Source organism: Myxine glutinosa, chromosome 2, assembly GCF_964187855.1.
Source record: "Myxine glutinosa chromosome 2, kmMyxGlut1.1, whole genome shotgun sequence".
In the NCBI taxonomy this organism is placed as follows: domain Eukaryota; kingdom Metazoa; phylum Chordata; class Myxini; order Myxiniformes; family Myxinidae; genus Myxine; species Myxine glutinosa.
This window is the reverse complement of record NC_136262.1, coordinates 12873326-12895269: the sequence shown is the minus strand read 5'-3', so window position 1 is coordinate 12895269 and position 21944 is coordinate 12873326. Positions and strand designations below refer to the sequence as shown.

At 46.7% G+C, this 21944-nt stretch overlaps 2 protein-coding genes across 2 annotated transcripts in view; one reads left to right on the top strand and one right to left on the bottom strand.

The window, feature by feature from the left end:
* Positions 1-21944, bottom strand: part of LOC137422414 (teneurin-3) — a 419444-nt gene that overhangs the window by 46264 nt on the left and 351236 nt on the right. Inside the window, exons 23-24 of the mRNA XM_078772563.1 lie at positions 16225-16379; positions 15124-16007 (exon numbers count right to left, since the gene is read on the bottom strand). Coding sequence (XP_078628689.1) covers positions 15124-16007; positions 16225-16379 — 1039 coding nt within the window. The remainder of the gene's footprint in view (positions 1-15123; positions 16008-16224; positions 16380-21944) is intronic.
* LOC137440268 (uncharacterized) lies at positions 1192-4183 on the top strand. The gene is made up of 3 exons (XM_068136568.2): positions 1192-3270; positions 3398-3535; positions 3627-4183. The coding sequence occupies exons 1-3, from the start codon at positions 1197-1199 to the stop codon at positions 3794-3796; spliced, it is 2382 nt and encodes a 793-aa protein (XP_067992669.2). The 5' UTR covers positions 1192-1196; the 3' UTR covers positions 3797-4183.

Below are 21944 nucleotides of genomic sequence, written 5' to 3'. Positions count from 1 at the left end.
CTAAGAAAAGAGCACCCCCTCCATCCTTTCCCGACTTCAATGATGACTACAGAGATTCACAAGTGTTACACGATGCTCTGGAACGGAATATTGCTTGGGTTCTCGTTGGTACTGTTGGTGACGACTGCCTAGAAGAATACTTTCCTGAGATTGATAAAGACGTGCTGGGACCTGTAGGTTCTTGGACTTCATTCATGAAAACTGTGACTGATTGCTCCACTACAAAGTGCAAGTTGGAGTATCTTCCTGTCGTTCCATTGCCCCCGGGAGACAATGTGATTAAATGGTACATGGACATGATAGTACAGATTGCTGAAGATCTTGAACTGGACTATATTTTTGCACATGCAGATGAGGCAATCAACAGCAAAATGTTGATCATTTCATGGCTATATCAGCATCAGGAGAGGTATGACAAAATAATACCACTCATGGGAGGATTCCATACCATTCTGGTGAACCTCAAGATTCTCTTCAAGAAGTATGGATGTCTTGGTTTGAAGGACTGGTGGGTAGATGCCGGAGCTATTGCCGATGGTTCTGTTGCTCAAGCATTTGAAGGACGTCACTACGCAAGAAGCATTCGTCTACACAAACAGTCATTTGAGGCCCTACTGAGGCACAGGATGAAATCACAAGATGTTGCTTCCATATTGGACGAGTATACGAGAGAAGTGGTCGCCAACCTCAGGTTCAATCCAAATAAGACAAGTCTTGAATCAGTTCTGCAGTTACCTATTTTCAAGGACATCTGTACCTCACTGATGCAATCAGCAGGAACTCAGGCCAAAATAAAAAACCACCGTTTAGAGGCCATTTTTCCCCGCAAAGCGGGGGTTGGCCTTTTCGGGGACCGTGGTTGTTGTTGTTTTTTGGTCCCCTTTTTGAAGCAATGTTTTACGGCCGGATGCCCTTCCTGCCGCCAACCCTTTTTGTCGCCTTTTACGACAAGCAGGGAATTACCAATGAACTGGTACTCAATTAGCCGACCTCGGAAGGATGACAGGCTGAGTCAACCCCCCTGGCGTTAATTCAGCGATCGACCGGGATTCGAACCCAGGATCCTTGGATCCTAAGCCGGCACCCTAGCCGCTAGCCCAACACCAGGGATCGACTCAGGACCAACTCAGGTCCTGAGTTGGTCCGCCAATTGGCGGACCAACTCAGGTCCGCCAATCGACCCAACTCAGGCCAAAATGATAGCAGAATATCTTAAGGACGTATCAGCAATGTTGTGCCTCATAGCAGCTGTAAGGGAGAAGAGCATTGAAACACACCTGGCAGCAGAGAGAACGCTTCTTCCAAAGTGCTTTGCTTTCGGGCACATCAACTATGCTAGGTACCTGACATTCCAACACGTCAATCTCCAAAATCTGAAGGTGAATCACAAAGATGCCTGGGATGATCTGTTGCAAAATGGATTCGGAGGGTCGATGACTGGCGAGCCCTTTTCTACGATCCATGGGGACTTGATCACTGAGACCACAATCAACAGAGAGGTTAAAGTCCGGGGTGGTCCAATGCAAGGCGGTTACAGTACCAGCAAGCAGACAACAGATGCGTTCATAAAAACGAGTCACTTAATGGCAAAGCTCAGAGGAAGATTGAAGGAAAGGTTGCATATCCTGACCTCTTCAACTCACAAGGAAACAACAATAGGGGCACGGAGGCAGCATGACAACATGGTTCGCAACCTAGTCATCCAATTGGATAAGTACTTTGACCCTTTTCTGATTGGTTCTGCGCGTCACATGAAAACTGGAGTGGAAATTAACCAAGGTATTGTCAGTGGATTGTTGTCATCAACCGAAGCAGGAGAGAAACAATTCCAAGACTTTGTTAACCTTAGACTCAAGGCTACTGGAGAAGGCAGAATGAACATTTTTGACAGGATTGTGAATCTCAAGATCAAAACGGGCATGGAGAAGGTCAAGAAAAATCCAAAGGCAGTGAACGTTCTCAAGGAGGATCGACAAGCATTTGGTGTGTTGGTAGGAAAGGCAACTACCCCTGAAGAGGCACATTCACACCCCCTGACAACTATTCCACTTGCCCTTGCCACACCAGAACGAGACATTCGACAAGGTTCTAAAGCAGCGCTGAGGAACTACCTTATTGAGGAATCTTCATCAACTACAGAGGAACCGCCAAATAGAAGCAACTGGCTGATTGACGGAATGGCAGCTGTAAAGTCAATCCCGGCTCAACAGACTTGGGGAGAATACACTGATGCCCTATTGAAATTCTGCATGCCACCAAGCCAGTCAAACCCAAAACAGCTTGGGATCATATTTGATTCCTACTGTACGTCCACTACAAAGGAGTTAACCCAACGACGCCGAGGGATCTCTGGTAGAAGAACCCACATCACAAGCCCCGAGCAGAGTATGCCCAGAGGCAAAGATTGGGACGCATTTCTGCATAATGCTGAAAACAAGACTGAGCTGATTAAATTTATGGTCACTTACTTCAAAAGTGATTCAGTCAGATCGAAACTCAGAATTCCACTCACCGTGACAGAGGAACAGAATACATGGTTGATCACGCAAACTAAGTTTGAACAACTTGAATCCTGCAACCATCATGAGGCTGACACCAGGCTTGTTCTTCATGCAAGCAAGTGCGAAGGTCCGGTTGTGATTAAGGCTTCAGATACAGATGTACTGATCCTCTTGAGCTATGCCTATTCTGTCTGCAAACCACCACAAGACTGGTTCATGAAGATTGACCATCGGTACGTCAGTGTCAAGAAACTAACGACTCATTTTGGAGATGAAGTGTGTCAAACTCTCCCAGCATATCATAGCATTACTGGATGTGACACGACATCATTCCCATTTCGCATCGGCAAAATCAAGCCATTGAAGAAGATGTTGAAACAAGAGAAATCGCATCTACTCTCTCAGCTGGGCAGATCAAATCAATCTTTTCAAGATGCTACCAGTGCTAAATGCTTCTTCAGAACCTGCATGTATTCTGGAAGTGAACAAGAAAGCTTTGTTGAAACAAGGATCCGAACGTACAACACTCAAAAGGTGAAATCTAGTTCCAGCATCCTTCCAGACGAGAGTAGCACCAATGAACACCTCAAGAGGAGTGACCTTCAGGCATGGGTGTGGTACCAGTGTCTCAAGCAAAACATTGAGTATCCTTCTATCACTGACAGAGGATGGGAAAATACAGATGATGGTATCAGGCCAATATGGTTTACCTGCCCGCAACTCCCTCCAAGCCTCTCCAAGAAAAAGAGCAAGAAAAGACAAATTCAAAGTAAGTATACTAAAAATATATCATTACTTTGATCATTGCTTTTCGTTCCTGTCATAAAGTTCCTCCAATGTATTCCCACTGGCAGTGCATTCATCCAGATTAAATATGTGTAACCTTCCACTTACAGGTCTCGCGGAGTATGATGCAGATTTAGAAGATGCAGTAGAAGAGAGAAGCCAGCCTTCAAGGAAGAAGAGACACAGGAATACAAGCAGAAAACATGTACAAGACAGTGAAGTTCACTGTAGAGAAAGAGAAAAGCAAGGTAGATAAGTCCAAAATGCAATCGTAATTTTGTTATTTTTATATGATTTACTGTTTTGAATCCCGACTATATCCATTCACATTTTTTATAGGTATCGGTGGGGCAGAAGAAAGAGCAGAAGAATCTGAAGTTGATGAAGAGTACCAAGGAGATGGGGAAAATTCGGAGAGCACCATGGAACAACTTTCTTCGGATACCTGTGGACTTTATTCAGACTTTCAGAGTGAAGAGAGTGATCTTGATCTTGATCTTAGTAACTGAGGATTATGTGCCTTTTGAACAACATATTTTTCCCAAAGCATAACCAAAGCCGGGGATCATATTGAATGGGAATTCAGATACATTTTATAAACCTGTGTAGTTTGGTAGACGAAGCAAAACTGACTAGGAGCCGTTCAGCGGCAGCCATCTTGGATTTATTGTTCATCCATGATTTAGGGGATGATCTATTGAGCTAGTGTCATGATAAACCAACTAAATGGATAACCAGACTTTGGAAACCAAGAAATTGAATCAAAATGTATTGTAATATATATTATGGAGCACAAGACATGACTGAATCTGCCACATCGGTGGCCAGTATTGGCAGCCATCTTAGATTTCTTTATGAACCAATGATTTCACTGAAATAAAAAGTACAAATATGGATTCCTTGACCCCAAAAACATATGACTGGACACCAAAATTATAATCATATCACACTCGGAACTGAAGTTATAGCAGTTTCCGTAATACGGAAGTTGCCCGGCGGCCATTTTGTTAATAAAGTACCGATTGTTAATTTTTATGGCTGAGTTATGACTGAGTTATCTTTCTTTATCATAATAGGCCACAATCAGTTGAAAAAAAATCATCTATGGGTAAAAGCAACTCTCAGAAATACTATTTTAGCTATTCTGGTGGCCATTTTGGATTTTTGGCCGCCATCTTGGATTTGAGGCAAATTTCAGGGTGGCCCACAAGCTTATTCGACAGAGTATGATCAAAAGTATATAAATCCACTGAGAAAACCTTGACTGGAAAACGGCGCCATTTCTGCCTGGCATGGACCTGTCTATCAGTGAGGTGTTGGAGGGCATTGTTCACCTCTGCAAAGAAAGGACTAGCCATGACCCAGACTGGGCGTTGTGTCTCTGTCATCCCTCGTCCCCTGGTCAGACCACCTGATGTCTTCAGAGCGTTTAACTGTTCTCAGCACACTGATCAAATCTCTCACTGCAAGCGTCACTCCACCTCTCGTTCAATCTGAAAATAAAGTATGATCCACTCATTATAATTGAGTATAATTTTATGTATTTGTTCAGAGGATCGACAGGTTTCAGAAAAATCTAATTTTTTTTTCTCTTGCAATTAGTGGTGGGTTAGGGGTAAAAGTTCACTAGAATGACTGGACTACCACTAAAAATGAGTGAAATTAAACGTTTTGAAAATTTTGAATTATTCTCACTCAGATTTCAACATCACCATAATGCATATTGTTGTTGTTTAAACTTTCTTTATACAAGACGAGTTGTAATACCAGCTACCACCAGGTGGCGCTACACAATACACATTTACATTGAGAAAATTGGGGTCTTCTACCCCACCCTGAACCCACTCTCCCAGATATGTTACCCAGACAGAAACCATACTTCGGATACCTTTATGCAACTTGCAAAATTTGGTTGGATTTGGTTCAGTCGTTATTTAGTTTTTGAGAAATATATAAATAAATTAGAACTTCCAGGGAAGCAGAACTCAACTGAACTGACTGGACAACTTCACACACCAAGTTTGATCAAAATCCATAAATATTTGTGGACGTTAAAGTCTTAACGTCGTTTCGGAGCTGAAAACAATATGGCGGTCTATGGCGACGATTTTGTGACAAATTGGGTTGGAATGCAATAGCAACCTCCCTTATGTAGTGAGGGTTAAACATGCTAAGTTTGATCAAACTCTGTTAATATTTGTGGACGCTAGAGTGTTAACGTCGTTTTCATGACCAAAAACAAAATGGTCGCCTAAGTCCACCATTTTTCAACGGATCGGGCTGAAATGTAATACCAACCTGGTCCTTGGGGTAAGGATGCTGCATGTCAAGTTTGATCAGAATCGGTTGATATGTGTGGACGCTGGAGTGTTAACGTCGAAAAGTTAACGGACGACAGACGACGGATGCCGGAGGGTTCAGTATGTGATGAACTCAACTGGACGGTCGTCCAGTTGTGTTAACAAACACGAACTGAGCTTTTTAGTGTAGATATATTGAAAAAAGTGTGTCTGATAATGTTGTCTTTGGTGGCGGAGGTAATAAAGTTGTTGTCTAAATGTTGTCTTTGGCACCAGACTCTTGATGTAATGGTTAGAGCCTCCGCTCAGAGTCTGGGAGATCAGCGGTTCAAACAGCAGCCGAATCATAACAGACTTTATAAACGGTTCGTGCATTGCCCGACTAGCAAATGCTTTCTTGACGTTCACCATTTAAAAAGATAAGAGCACGGACAATCCCCATAGGTTGGCATCCATGGGGAGTAAGAAATTCCCCCTCAGGAAATGCCCCATTAGGTGAAATTATTGTGACGTCACGAGTACCCAGAGTGCCCTGGGAAGTGACGGTACTTCCCTCAAACTCAGTGGTTGTGTTTGTCTCATCTCACAGTCCTGTGTTATTTCTTGTGTATTCGCCTGTATGTCTGTGTGTGTGTGTGTGTGTGTGTGTGTGTGTGTGTGTGTGTGTGTGTGTGTGTATCAGCTCTACTACGTGCCTTAGATACTGTAAAAAAAAAAAAAATTGTATCTCATTTGTACAACTTTTTGAAAGTTCCTCACACACTGCAAAATGTTGTTTAAATGAAATATTTGAGTTGAATTTTGATAATTGTTTATAATAAATAATAAAACGATTTATTTATTTCCAATTTTTCAATGTTCTTATGAATATCATCAAATTATTTTAAACCAGAACTGACGATATTGTAGAGCCAAGAGGTCCCCCTAATGAAATCTCACATGTTCAAGTGTCAATTGTTTAAAATATTTTTTAGTTGCAGGTGAAACATTTGGGCTACAGGTGTAACAAACAAACCTTTGAGGCAGGATGGCATTACACCAGTCGGTGAGGCTCTCTTTCGTAAGCGGCCTGGTACTCTTAAAGAAACATTTCCAGAATAGACCACCAATTTTAAGCAGAGGGTATATATCACACCAGAGATTAATTTTACAAAATCAAAATACTTTTATCGTGAGAATTGTGCTGTCAAGTCGTCTCAGATGTTGCATCACCCCAATGGCTGCACGCACGCAAGTAAACGAGCGATTCCCTTTTTCATTGTTGGACGTTCACTTGATTACAGCGAGGGGACTAATTGATCACGTGAGAGCTAGTCAATTGTGTCTGCCTTAACAGGAGAGAGACGTGAGTGGGTTGGATTTAAAGAAGGACCACCTTTAGAGGCCATTTTTTCCCTGCAGAGCAGGGGCTGGCCTTTTTTGGGCACCGTGGTCCCCTTCTTGAAGCAATGTTTTATGGCCGGATGCCCTTCCTGCCGCCAAACTTGTTGGTCACCTCTTGCGACACACACAAGGAATTACCAGTGAACTAGAACTCAATTTGCCGACCTCAGAAGGATGACAGGCTGAATCAACCCCCCTGGTGGTAATTCAGCGATCGACCGGGATTCAAACCCGGGATCCTAGGATCCCAAGCCGCACCCTAACCGCTAAGCAAACAAACCCAGGATCCTAGAATCCCAAGCTGGCACCCTAACTGCTAAGCAAACAAACCCAGGATCCTATGATCCCAAGCCGGCACCATAACCGCTAAGCCAACGAAACCAGGATCTCAAGCTGCACCCTAACCGCTAAGCCAACGAACCCAGGATCGTAGGATCCCAAGCCGCACCCTAACCGCTAAGCCAATGAACCCAGGATCGTAGGATCGCAAGCCGCACCCTAACCGCTAAGCCAACGAACCCAGGATCCTAGAATCCCAAGCCGGCACCCTAACCGCTAAGCCAACGAAACCAGGATCCTAGGATCTCAAGCTGCACCCTAACCGCTAAGCCAACGAACCCAGGATCCTAGAATCCCAAGCCGCACCTTAACCGCTAAGCCAACGAACCCAGGATCCTAGGATCCCAAGCTGCACCCTAACCGCGAAGCCAACGAACCCAGGATCCTAGGATCCCAAGCCGGCACCCTAACCGCTAAGCCAACGAACCCAGGATCCTAGGATCCCAAGCCGGCACCCTAACTGCGAAGCCAACGAACCCAGGATCCTAGGATCTCAAGCCGCACCCGAACCGCTAAGCCAATGAACCCAGGATCCTAGGATCCCAAGCCGGTACCCTAACCGCTAAGCCAACGAACCCAGGATCCTAGGATCCCAAGCCGCACCCTAACCGCTAAGCCAATGAACCCAGTATCCTAGGATCCCAAGCTGGCACCCTAACTGCTAAGCAAACAAACCCAGGATCCTATGATCCCAAGCCAGCACCATAACCGCCAAGCCAACGAACTCAGGATCCTAGGATCTCAAGCCGGTACCCTAACCGCTAAGCCAACGAACCAAGGATCCTAGGATCCCAAGCTGCACCCTAACCGCTAAGCCAACGAACCCAGGATCCTAGGATCCCAAGCTGCACCCTAACCGCTAAGCCAACGAACCCAGGATCCTAGGATCCCAAGCCGGAACCCTAACCGCTAAGCCAACGAACCCAGGATCCTAGAATCCCAAGCCGCACCCTAACCGCTAAGCCAACGAACCCAGGATCCTAGGATCCCAAGCCGGCACCCTAACCGCGAAGCCAACGAACCCAGGATCCTAGGATCCCAAGCCGGCACCCTAACCGCTAAGCCAACGAACCCAGGATCCTAGGATGCCAAGCCGGCACCCTAACCGCTAAGCCAACGAACCCAGGATCCTAGGATCCCAAGCCGGCACCCTAACCGCTAAGCCAACGAACCCAGGATCCTAGGATCTCAAGCTGCACCCTAACCGCTAAGCCAACGAACCCAGGATCCTAGAATCCCAAGCCGCACCTTAACCGCTAAGCCAACGAACCCAGGATCCTAGGATCCCAAGCCGGCACCCTAACCGCGAAGCCAACGAACCCAGGATCCTAGGATCCCAAGCCGGCACCCTAACCGCTAAGCCAACGAACCCAGGATCCTAGGATCCCAAGCCGGCACCCTAACTGCTAAGCCAACGAACCCAGGATCCTAGGATCTCAAGCCGCACCCGAACCGCTAAGCCAATGAACCCAGGATCCTAGGATCCCAAGCCGGTACCCTAACCGCTAAGCCAACGAACCCAGGATCCTAGGATCCCAAGCCGCACCCTAACCGCTAAGCCAACGAACCCAGTATCCTAGGATCCCAAGCTGGCACCCTAACTGCTAAGCAAACAAACCCAGGATCCTATGATCCCAAGCCAGCACCATAACCGCCAAGCCAACGAACTCAGGATCCTAGGATCTCAAGCCGGTACCCTAACCGCTAAGCCAACGAACCAAGGATCCTAGGATCCCAAGCTGCACCCTAACCGCTAAGCCAACGAACCCAGGATCCTAGGATCCCAAGCTGCACCCTAACCACTAAGCCAACGAACCCAGGATCCTAGGATCCCAAGCCGGAACCCTAACCGCTAAGCCAACGAACCCAGGATCCTAGAATCCCAAGCCGCACCCTAACCACTAAGCCAACGAACCCAGGATCCTAGGATCCCAAGCCGGCACCCTAACCGCGAAGCCAACGAACCCAGGATCCTAGGATCCCAAGCCGGCACCCTAACCGCTAAGCCAACGAACCCAGGATCCTAGGATCCCAAGCCGGCACCCTAACCGCTAAGCCAACGAACCCAGGATCCTAGGATCTCAAGCCGCACCCGAACCGCTAAGCCAATGAACCCAGGATCCTAGGATCCCAAGCCGGTACCCTAACCGCTAAGCCAACGAACCCAGGATCCTAGGATCCCAAGCTGCACCCTAACCGCTAAGCCAACGAACCCAGGATCCTAGGATCCCAAGCTGCACCCTAACCGCTAAGCCAACGAACCCAGGATCCTAGGATCCCAAGCCAGTACCCTAACCGCTAAGCCAACGAACCCAGGATCCTAGGATCCCAAGCCGGTACCCTAACCGCTAAGCCAACGAACCCAGGATCCTAGGATCCCGAGATCTCGGAGATCTGGGAGATCTGGGAGATCTCGCGAGATCTCGGAGACGGTGGGAGGGATTTTCGAAGCTCCACACGGTCTCCACGTTTTTCGAAGTTAAGTCTGTTCACAATTGTATTTTGTCGAAACTGTATTTATCTTTCGGTGTGTGAAGTTATTGTGTGCAACTTTGGTTGTTTCTCGGTGTTTATCTTTCATAAATTGATCGTCTGTTTGCCGTGTCGTGTCTTGAGGCCTTGTACAGTGTGCACTGTACAACCTTGAGGCTTTGTTTTTCTCTCAGCGGTCCGTCGTTTGTGATCCAATAACTTTCGTTCTCTGTATTCCCAGGCTTTTCACCCATAGCCTACTTCCTTGTGTAAATCTCAACTCAAAAAAACAAACAAAAAAAACAAAAAAAAAACATTTCCTTCTCTGTTCTCATTCGTTTATTCATTCTTATTCGTTCGTTCGTTCTTCGACCACGTGTTTCTCCCCCATTTCCCCAGATAGTTTTCACTCATTAACCTTCAATGTTTACACTTTCCCCTCAAGTTATGTATTCCGTCATATTTTATAACACCTTTTTCTTCTTCTTCTTTAAAAGGCTGCTTTCGACTTGCTCACCAAATCAATTCATCCCAAAAAAAATATCCATCTCCTATCGTGCCTTTTTTCTACATTCCCTAAACTCTCCTGCACTCCATCCTCCATCCAGCGTCCTTAAACGTATTTTTAACTTGAAGGTCACAAGAAACTCATTTTGCAATAAATGTTCGTTTCCCATAAATCGTACACTTTCAAAAATCCAATCTCACCCCTCCCCTCCAAATCTTCCCCATAACCCCTCCCCTCCAAATCTTCCCCATCACCCCTCCCCTCCAAATCTTCCCCATCACCCATCCCTTTCAAATCTCCCCCCTTGCCCCCTCCCTCCTAAACTACCCCCTCACCCCTCCCCGCCAAGACGCCCCCTCGCCCCTCCCCTCCTAGACTCCTGCCTCACCCCTCCCCTCCAAATCTCCCCCATATCCCATCCCTTTCAAATCCCTCCCCTTGTCCCTTCCCTCCCAAACTCCCCCCTCCCCTTCAAATCTCCCCACCCTCATTGCTTCTCAATTTCCCCCCCTCTCACTCCCCCTCCTCAAAGCGTCCTCCCCGCTTCTTCCCCCTTCAAACTCTCACCTCCATCTCCCCCAACCTTCTGCCTCGCTCTTCCCCCTCCTCAAATAACACCTCATTGTGGCTCACCCAATCACCATCAAACCTTTTGTCCGCCCCATCCTTCCCTTTCTCCGAGCTATTCTGAAATCTCTGACACACCTTCAACAGCTCTCCCTATCTCTTCCACCGCTTACCCTACCCCTCCTCCCCCCTGTTCTGTATCTGATGCTCCCCCTTCCTCTTCATTAACGGTATGGACCTCAAACATCCGGGGCCTTCGTTCAAACTTAACTGATCTCTCCATACAGGTTGCTTCTGTCAAACCAGACGTGATCTGCTTAACAGAAACTTTCCTCCTTTATGATGTCTCTGATTCCATAGTATCTCTCCCGGGCTACTCCCTCCTCCGGTATGATAGACCTGAGCCTCGTCCTGGAGGCGGGGTTGCTATCTTTATCAAAAACTCTCTTCCTCACTCGCCCTGCACTGCACTCTCTCCACCTCACCCCCAGGAATACCTCTGGCTACGGCTTCCCCTTCGCTCCCACCTCTTGTTCATATGTGTGTTGTACCGTCCACCAAACAGTGATGACTCCATCTACATCTCGCTGTCTGATGATATGGACCAACTTCTATCTACTCATCCCAACTCTCTCTTCCTCATATGTGGTGATTTCAATTGTCACCATGCCAGTTGGCTGGGTGTGGGTACCTCTCTCACCAGCCATGGCTCTTCAGCAAAGGACTTCTGCGACTCACTGGGACTGACACAATCTGTCAATTTCCCGACCCGGATCTCAGTCAACGGAACATCTTCTCTTCTGGACTTGGTTATGACTAACTTCCCTGAAAATGTCTGCTGCTCTTCTTCTGCTCCGATCGGATCATCTGATCATGTCCTTGTTAAAGTGGACATCTCTCTGACCATCCTCAGGGAGCCTGCTCAGCATCGACGAGTCTGGCATTTCACTCAGGCCAACTGGCACGGTCTTCAAGCAGCCATCAATCATCTGGACTGGTCTCCCATCTCTACCACCTCTGACATCAACTCATCCTGGGAATTCTTCCAAAGTAAATTGCTCTCTCTCATGCACAGATTTATCCCATCTCGTCTTCAGTTGTCATACCCTTCCTCCCGTCCATGGTACACGGAATCTTGTGGTGAGGCTGTTGCCCAGAAACAACTTGCCTTCGTCTCCTGGAAAGCAAATCCAACGGAAGGAAATCTCATTTCCTTTCACAAAGCCCGAAACAAGTGTGTGTCCACCCTCAGGAGAGCCAGGAAACAATATCTCTCCATTCTCAAGACCGAACTCTCTTATCTGTCTCCCTCTTCCAAATCCTGGTGGCGTCTGGTCAAATCCGTTTCTGGTGTTTGTTCCCCCTCCATCCCCTCCCTTACCTCAAACGGCTACACAGCTGACTCCGCACGTGAAAAAGCTGAATGCCTCAACTCTGTGTTTGCCTCTAAATCTTGTGTCCCAAACCCATCCCTCTCTGTACCCACCATACCCAGTCGTACCCTGCTGCTCCTGGACTCCGTGTCCTTTCCTCCTGACAAGGTGGAAAAGTTTCTGTCAACCCTCGACTCTGATTCTGCAACTGGACCCGACGGCATCAGCCCACGGGTCCTAAAATCCTGCTCTGCTGCTCTATCTCACCCTCTCTCTGTTCTCTTCACCCTCTCTTTTGCTCAAGGTCAACTGCCATCTGCTTGGAAATCAGCCAACATCACCGCTTTGCACAAAAAAGGTGCAAAAACAGATCCTAGCAACTACAGACCAATCAGCCTTCTCCCAATTATCAGCAAAGTCATGGAATCCATCATTGCTTCGGATATGAAATCTTTCCTCTTCTCCAATGGCTTGATCTCTGATCATCAATTTGGTTTCAGACCAGGTCACTCTACTCTGGACATGCTGCTTCTGCTGTCTCAACAATGGATGGAGGTCCTCAATGCCAAACAGGAAATTAGAGCTGTCTCCCTCGACATATCACGTGCCTTCGACACGGTCTGGCACCCCGCTCTGCTCACCAAACTCTCCTCCTTTGGTATCCATGGAAATCTCCACGCATGGCTGGCGGACTTCCTCTCTAGTCGTCGTCAACGTGTGGCCCTGAATGGGTTTCTCTCATCTCCTCTTCCTGTTCAGGCTGGAGTTCCCCAAGGCAGTGTTCTGGGCCCCGTGCTTTTTCTGGTCTTCATCAATGATCTCTCTGACTCTCTCGAAAATCCTCTCTATCTCTTTGCTGATGACTCCACTCTCTGCCGCTCCATTCCTCTTCCCTCAGATCGGCAGTCTGCTGCCTCCTCACTCTCTGAAGACCTGGACAAAATCACAGACTGGTCAAACAAGTGGAACATGTCTTTCAATCCTGACAAATCTCACACTCTTACTATGTCTCTCCGAAAAGATCGACTGGCCAACCCTCCCATCTACTTTCTCAACAATCCTCTCCAAGAAGTTCTGTCGCTCAAGATTTTGGGTCTCACTATCTGCCATGATCTTTCTTGGGAAAACCACATTTCCAAGCTGGCCTCCAAAGCCAGTCGCCGACTGGGCATCCTCCGTCGTGCGAAGTCCTTCCTCGGCACACCTGAGCTCCTCACCACATACAAGGCTTTCATCCGCAGCTCAATGGAATACTGTTCTCCCCTATGGGCCGGTGCTCCTGCCTCACACCTAGCTCGGCTTCACGCTGTTGAAACCAAAGCTTTCAGAATTATTGGAATCTCCCGCGATGAAGCTATCTCTGAGGGCCTTTCACTCACTCACCGCAGGCAGGTAGGTGGTCTTTCTGTCTTCTACCGACTCCTCTCCGGCCTTGCACCCCCAGCTCTCTCTGTGCTCTGTCCCCCAAATATTCCTACAGGTCGCACAAGATCTGCCAGCAACCCTCTGATGGTTAAACTGCCGAAATCTCGGCTCTCTGCTCACCTTCACTCTTTCATTCCTCTTTTCTCCCGCCTCTGGAACAAAATCCCTCACTCCCTTCAATCCCACTCCTCCCTCCAGGTCTTTAAAACAGCTGTTCACCACCATCTCTTATCTTCCCCCATCCAAAACCTTGATCTTTTCTACCCCCGCTAATTCACCCCAGATCCACCTTGTTTGAAATTCCAACTTCTTTCCTGGAAGTCCTGGCAGTGTCCATATGTTTTATACCTCTCCCACCACCCCCTTCCCATGCCCCCCCCCCCAAAGCCCTCGCCCTCTCTCAGATCTCTCGATGTCTCCATGTCTCTCGGTCCCTGCTCTCAAATGTTGTGTTTGTGTCCTTCCCCCTCTCTCCCCATCTTGTCTACCGCTCCCGATGTTATATGTTTTATGTGTCGGTTTGTCTTTCTGTGTGATTAATGTTCGCTCTTTCACGAGCCTCGATCTTGTATACAAAAAAAAAAAAAAAAAAAAAAAAAAAAAAATCCCAAGCTGCACCCTAACCGCTAAGCCAACGAACCCAGGATCCTAGGATCCCAAGCTGCACCCTAACCGCTAAGCCAACGAACCCAGGATCCTAGGATCCCAAGCCAGTACCCTAACCGCTAAGCCAACTAACCCAGGATCCTAGGATCCCAAGCTGCACCCTAACCGCTAAGCCAACGAACCCAGGATCCTAGGATCCCAAGCTGCACCCTAACCGCTAAGCCAACTAACCCAGGATCCTAGGATCCCAAGCTGCACCCTAACCGCTAAGCCAACGAACGCAGGATCCTAGGATCCCAAGCCGGTACCCTAATCGCGAAGCCAATGAACCCAGGATCCTAGGATCCCAAGCCGCACCCTAACCGCTGAGCCAACACCAGGCTGAGTGGGTTGGATTTCAATGATAATGAGAAAAAGTCTCCTTCTCTGTCAATCACTCAAGATGAAGGTCTGTCTGCTCTTCTGGTGTTACATAGGCTTTGAAATCTGTGACAGTTCTGATGATGAGTCACCAATCATAGCAACTGACGGAGAGCTCCGACTAGAGTCAGAGTATTTATTCGTGTCCCACCGCTGCCTTTTATATCCTCTATTTAAATCGAGTATTCTCAGATGAAACGAAGCAGCGTTGCTGCTCATTTGGTCTGTGTAACCAATAAGGAAGGACGTTTTGTGTTTAGCCATGAGATGGAATAAATAAATAAATAAAAACTCTGATTATCACTTGAAGATCATCAAACAGAAGTGTTTTGCCAAATGTTTAACACTCAAAGATTCGAGCCAGAAAAAAAAGAGATAATTTTACCAAAATTTCACATTATATTGGAGTAAGCAAGTTTTTTTTTTTGCCTTTAAAGCATTACCTGTAAAAAGTAGTCCAGCCATTCTCATCACTCTGTGTAGCGAGCAGTCCCGTAGTACCGACGTAGGTCAGAAACATAAGTTCTACCCCTTGCATCGACATGGATTTGAGCGCGCCGTTTGAATTCAAGGTTAGGGCGAGCACATGTCCATCGGCGAGCACCAGACGAAGAGGCATGCCGGCGGAATCTCTCCGAATCTGCAGTGATCGGCCATTGCTTGCGCTCACCGCAGTCAGGTGCCTATCCCAGATGTAGCTGAAGTTGTACAGAAAGTCCGCACTGATGAGACTGCGTGTATGCAGGTGCACACCATCTGCATTAAATACATAGAGCTCTTGCCCAGAAACTGAACCGACTTCGTATTGACCTTTTACATTCTTGAGAGGAAGGTTTGGGTGCACGGCGCGCAGACGCACATTTCCAAAATCGGCAATGTATAGCACTCCGTTGGGACAAACAGTCACAGATGCTGGGACGTTAAGCCGGGCATCCTTGGCATAGCCGTTATCCCCTGAGAAACACCCGCATGCTACATCACCGTTACAGCTGCAACTGGACACTGCACCTGCAAGCAGCGTCATCGTTCCGTCGGTCAAGACTTGCCACACGCGGTGGATCTTCTTCTCGTCGGTCTCGGCGATGTAAAGCACTCCGTCGTGTGACACCGTGATGCTCACCGGGGCTTTGAACGTGGACGGACTGGGCCCGAGCGAGTTTTGCCAAGGAGGCGTTGGGCTAGAAGAAGAAGAACAATGGCCCAAACGACCGGCTACAAGTCGCACCTGCCAATTGCTCGTCACCTGCAGCACGATGCTTCCATCCAGGATGTACAGCGAGTCATCCAGTGGGCTCATGGCGAGGGCTGTCGGCCACTCAAGCCTCACCTAGCAAAATACACAGGAACAGTCATTTGAGTGGAAGAAGGGACCTGAGCAGCACACAGGTATTTTATGCATATAATGCTGTTTAATAAACCCAAAGCACAACTGCAGAATTCTAATTTTTAGAGAAAAAAAACCCTATATTTTGGTATGTAGCCCTGAGGGAGGAATGCTGTTATCTCCCAGAGAATGCTTCATTTTAAAATTAAATCCGTCTTACCTGAGAACTGTCAATGGGTGAATCGCAGCTCAAGGGGCGGCCGGAAAGCAAATCGCCAGAACCAATTACAGTGGCCACAATGCCATTGCCATCAATCTTGCGTATGACCGTGCCATCCACGAAGAAAATGTGACCATCCTTATTTACAGCAACACCTGCCAAAAAAGACAGTCTGCGATTGTAGGTCAGGCAAGCAAAAGGTAAAGGTGCCAAAATTAAGCATCATGTGCTGAAGCGGAAAAGAAAATGACACGAGAAATGGTGATTAATTCTAACATTCCCTTTTGATTCCAACTCCCCTGCGGCTAAAATGTTATACTTCGAAATAAGCATTTCATTAATTTAGAATAAAATAAAAAATACTTTAAGCTCGGGCTTTGTTCGGTTGTACCTGTATTGCGCTTAATCATTCGTGTTCTCATTTACGATATGATTCATGGCTGCATGCAGCAAAATCATGTTTGACAATTTACAAGAACTTTTGGAGTCAATCTCACATTGCACGGAGGTTGTGATTAAATAAAACACAAGCCAAGCAGATATTTGGTACAGGTCCAAGCAAAGCGGCAAAATGATGCAATCAAACACATTTTGCTGGAGATGATGATTTGACAAACTTCAACTATATATATATATATATATATATATATATATATATATATATATATATACATATGTACACTGTACAGTCACGTGAAAGAGTAAGTACACCCCATGTAAAGTTTTGACTTTTTCAACATATTTCAACATACAGGTATTTGATCTTCATTTCAACAATATTGATAGATAAAGGTGATATAATATAACAAATATCATGAAACATTTACATTTTGTAGTCCATTGTATAATTTAAAGAAACATAAATGCAAAGTTCACATGTGGAAAAAGTAAGTACACCCCCACATTTATCACTACTTCAAATACCTAAAATTAGAATCAGGTACACCAGCTCAGGTGCAAATGATTAGAACATCGTTAGAGAGGATCTTGGAGGAATCTGTCTTATTTAAACCTCAGACATTTAGTTTGGTTTGCTCTTTGTTGTTGAAGTGTGCTGCGTCACCATGCCAAGCTCAAAAGAGCTCTCTGAGGCCTTCAGAAAGAAGGTTATAGATGCCTACGAGTCTGGGAAGGGGTTTAAAAAGATCTCCAAACAATTTGAAATCGATCATTCGACTGTCCGGAAGATCATCTACGAGTGGAGAAGATTCCAAACAACTGCCAACTTGTTCAGGCCAGGCCGCCCCAGCAAGTTCAGCCCGAGAGCAGACCGCAAGATGCTGAAAGAAGTCTCGAACAACCCCACAATGTCATCACAGGACCTACAGGTAGCTCTTGCCACTGTTGATGTCAAAGTGCACGAATCTACCATTAGAAAGAGGCTGCACAAATCTGATCTACATGGGAGGTGTGCCAGGAGGAAACCTTTGCTGTCCAGAAAGAACATCAGGGCAAGACTAAAGTTTGCCAATGAACACCCAGGCAAAGACCAGCACTTCTGGAACAATGTTTTCTGGACAAATGAATCAAAGGTAGTGCTATTTGGCCACAGTACCAGAAGACATGTTTGGCGAAAACCAAAGACAGCATTTGACCACAAGAACCTGATACCAACTGTAAAGCATGGTGGTGGAAATATTATGGTTTGGGACAGCTTTGCTGCATCAGGGCCTGGGCAGCTCACCATCATAGAATCCACTATGAATTCTTCATTGTACCAGAGGGTGCTTGAGGATAATGTGAGGCCATCTGTCGGAAAGTTGAAGCTCAACCGAAGGTGGACCTTGCAACATGACAATGACCCTAAAGCCTAAACATACCAGTAAATCCACCAAGGAATGGATGAAAAGAAAGAAATGGAGGGTTCTGGAATGGCCAAGTCAAAGCCCGGATCTAAATCCTATCGAGATGTTGTGGGGGGATTTGAAACGAGCTGTGCATGCAAGAAACCCCTCAAATATCGCACAGCTGAAAGAATTCTGCATGGAGGAGTGGGCAAAAATTTCTGCCAGTCGATGTCAGAGTTGTAGACAGTTATAAGAAACGCCTACTTGAGGTTGTTTCTGCCAAAGGGGCAATACCACCTATTAGAGCCAAGGGTGTACTTACTTTTTCCACATGTGAAATTTGCATTTATGTTTATGTTAATTATACAATGGACTACAAAATGTAAATGTTTCATGATATTTGTTATATTATATCACCTTTATCTGTCAATATTGTTGAAATGAAGATCAAATAGCTGTATGTTGAAATATGTTGAAAAAGTCAAAACTGTACATGGGGTGTACTAATTTTTCACACGACTATATGTATATATATAATATTTCTTTAAAAGAAACAGTATTCCATATTAAATGCCAAGTCTGTATATATATATATATATATATATATATATATATATATATATATATATATATATATATATATATATATATATATGTATGTATATATATATATATATATATATATATATATATATATTGTAACGATTTTGAGAAGTGTAACGGGTTTTGAGAAGTGTAACGGGTTTTGAGGAGTGTAACAATTTTGGAGGAAGGGTAACGGATGTGAAGAGTATGGTTTTGGTATGGTAACATCCTGGTAATGTAAATAATGGTCGCAGCCGTCCTCCTAATTAATTTCATAGAACATACACGCAGGTCACGATATATCTTTTAAATAGTGTATTTCCTTATTCCATGTAGGCTAAGTATGTGTTTTCCACTAGATTGACTTTGCATTGTATCAAACAAAATAAGCGTAGGCCCTTCCAATTTCCCCAAAAACCTCCCTTCCATTTGCCTTCCGCATTTTGGTCGGTTTTTCTCTTCAACCACCATTGGCCATGAAACAGGGTCGGAGAAGAAAGGCGTGTCTCCACCTCGTCAGAAGAGGGCAGGAGTGAACCGGCCCTAACAGCCAATCAACACCGCGGTGAGTGACCCGGTAGGCGTGCCCTCGGAGCCGGCGGCTTAATTCCGCCGGAGGTGATAAAAGCGAATGTAAGGAACTGCTTTACGAAGAGGCCTTGAGAGATACGCTGGGGGATGACCTGGAAGAGGAGCGCAATCCACCGCAAGCCCTACCTACCTACCTGCCTGCAATATCCCCTGTCGTTGGAGAGACGCGCTGAACGGAGGGAGACGGCTCCACCCCAGGAAGAGGAGCAGGTGTGCCGAGCCAGCGCGTGACGGCCGCGGATACGCGACGGAGGTTTTCCCGCCAAAACCGCGAGGGGTTGAAAGCTGCTGCCTCCGACCTTGCCTTCCTCTCAAGCAATCAACCTCGAGCCATTACCTGCCTGCAATATCCACCGTGTGAGTGTGAACGTCCTGTCCTACTCGTTTGTCTTGGGGATTAAGTAAATGAAATAGAATAAGTTAACAATGCACTGTGTGACTGCTCTTTTCCATCTATTGCTGTAAATAATATTGGTCGCTCTAAAATATTGCTTGTGTGTGTATAATAAATCTGTTCTTCCTCCAAACTCTGTCTTTCTTCTCTCTTCTTCTCTTTCGGTCGCTTTAGAGGTTTCCCAATTGAATATCTGTAGCGCGATTAGTCAACGTTCGGTTGGAATCGGGTTCTAATCGGGGAGTAACTGTTCGGACGCGGTTAAATACACCACCGCTCGGTCAATATAACATCTAAAAGCCGTGTCCGTAACAATTGGTGTCGAGGAGTTGGATTCGAACCTGGGACTAAAATTGTTAGGCCCAAATTTTGGAACACCAATTGTACTATTAGAGTAACAATTGGTGTCGGGGAGTGAGATCGACCCGGAGCGCGCTGCACGCGCTCAAAATTATAAAGCGGACGAAATTGTGTTGTTTTATAAAACCCGAATTTTGAGATCGTGCCATGGACAATCAAGGCGATCGGATGTCGGTGGGGGAGATAGACGGGTTAGGGGTAACCCAGGAACCAGGGGAAATGTATGTGGAAGAAAGGGAGGAGGAGAGCAATGAGGAGGCGGTTGAGGGGGTGTCAGACGCGCAAAATGGCGTCCTCGCGCACGTGGGTGTAGCGGCACCAAATTTTGCCACGCCCGCGACCGTGGTAGCGCCCCTGGTGGATTCAAACCTTTTGTTGCTACAAATCGGGGCCCTTATGGACAAAATGAGGGACGAAGCGAGGGCTAATAGTGAGCGATTAGAGGGCCAAATGGGGGCAATGGGGGGCAAAATGGGGGGAAAAATGGGGGAAATGGGGGAACGGCTAGAAGCTAAATTTGAGGGGTTAGACAATAATTTTAAGGAGTTAGACAAGAAATTTGAGGGGTTAGACAATGGGATAGAAGGAGTGAAACATGGGTTAACGGGGGTGGAAAACAGAATGGCTGCCCAGGAGAATCAGTTAGAGGGGGTGAAAAATGGGCTAATGGGGTTAGAAAATAGGATGGAGGACAAATTGCGGGAAATAGGGGAACAATCCGCCCGGGAAATCGAACAGATGGGGAACCAGATGGAGGAGGTGAAGGAGGAGATACGACGAGGTGTAAGTGAGGAGGTCTCTGGGCTACGCGAGGAGGTAAAGCGAGGCGAAAAGCGTATGGAGAAAGAGGTGAGAAATAATACGGTTAGGTTACAGGGGGGAATAGAGAGTCTGACGAAGGGAGTAGAACAGCTGACAGTCGGACAAAGGGAACTAGCGGACCAAGTGGAAAAGAACACTGCAATCATCGGGGGTTTAAAAGCGACACAAAAAGACATAAAAAATGAATTAATAGCGACACAAAAGGAATGTCAAATGGTACATGAGGGGTTGACGAAGAAGTTGGAAGAGGTGACAGAAGTAATGGAGACGAAGGACCGGGAGGTAAGGACGCACATAGAAACGGTTAAAGTAGCAATGGAGGAAGAAATCGAGGGGGCGCACCGGGAGCTGAAAGAGGTAAAGGAAAAATTAGAGGAGGTGGAAGAGGGGGTGAGTGAAATTAAGAAGAGACGGAGGGAAACTAAGAGGGAGATAAAGGAGGAAGTCATGGAATATGTACAAGGTCTGTGTTCAAATCATGATGCGGTGCTCACTAACCAAATAAAAAGTTTGCAGGTGGCAAAGGAGGTGCGGGGACGAGGTGCCAAGGTGAGTGGCAATGTATATGATGTGAGGAAAGCTTCAGTCGGCTTGGGGATTGGATTGGATCCGGGTGTTCGTGAAAGGCCGTTGGTGAGGTGTGCGACAGGTCTGGTGTGCGAAAAAAGAGGTGTGCGAGAATGTCCGACCATGGGGTGTGTGAGGAAAAAGTGCACGCCGAGGAGTGAGTGTGCCGTCAGGAGTGAGCCGGTCGAAGCGCGTGTGCGAGGGGGTACATGGAAGCGCGGTGTGGTGAGTGTTACGGAGGAAGTAACGAGAGAGTGTACACCTGTGGTGAGTGTTACGGAGGAAGTAACGAGAGAGTGTACACCTGTGGTGAGTGTTACAGAGGATGTAACGAGAAAGTGTACGTCTGTGGTGAGTGTTACAGAGGGTGTAACGGGAGAGTGTGCGCGAGAAAGGTGTGTAACGGACGGGTGCATGAGGAAAGAGTGTGCCGTCGAAAGTAAGGGTGAGTGCGCTGTCAAGAGTGGTGGTGAGAGTAGTGAGAGTGACAAGGAGAGTGAGCTGGTTGTGACAGGTGAGCGAGGATGTACACCTGGGATGGAAGGATGCACACCTGGAATGGTAGAGCGTGTGTGGGAAGGCACATTTGAGTTGGTAGTGAGGCACGTGGTTGG

Coding starts and splice junctions, on each gene's coding strand:
- LOC137440268 (XM_068136568.2), top strand. CDS start 1,197: ATGATAGCAGAATATCTTAAGGACGTATCAGCAATGTTGTGCCTCATA. Junction 3,271..3,397: donor CAAGAAAAGACAAATTCAAA/GTAAGTATACTA, acceptor TTCCACTTACAG/GTCTCGCGGAGTATGATGCA. Junction 3,536..3,626: donor TAGAGAAAGAGAAAAGCAAG/GTAGATAAGTCC, acceptor CATTTTTTATAG/GTATCGGTGGGGCAGAAGAA.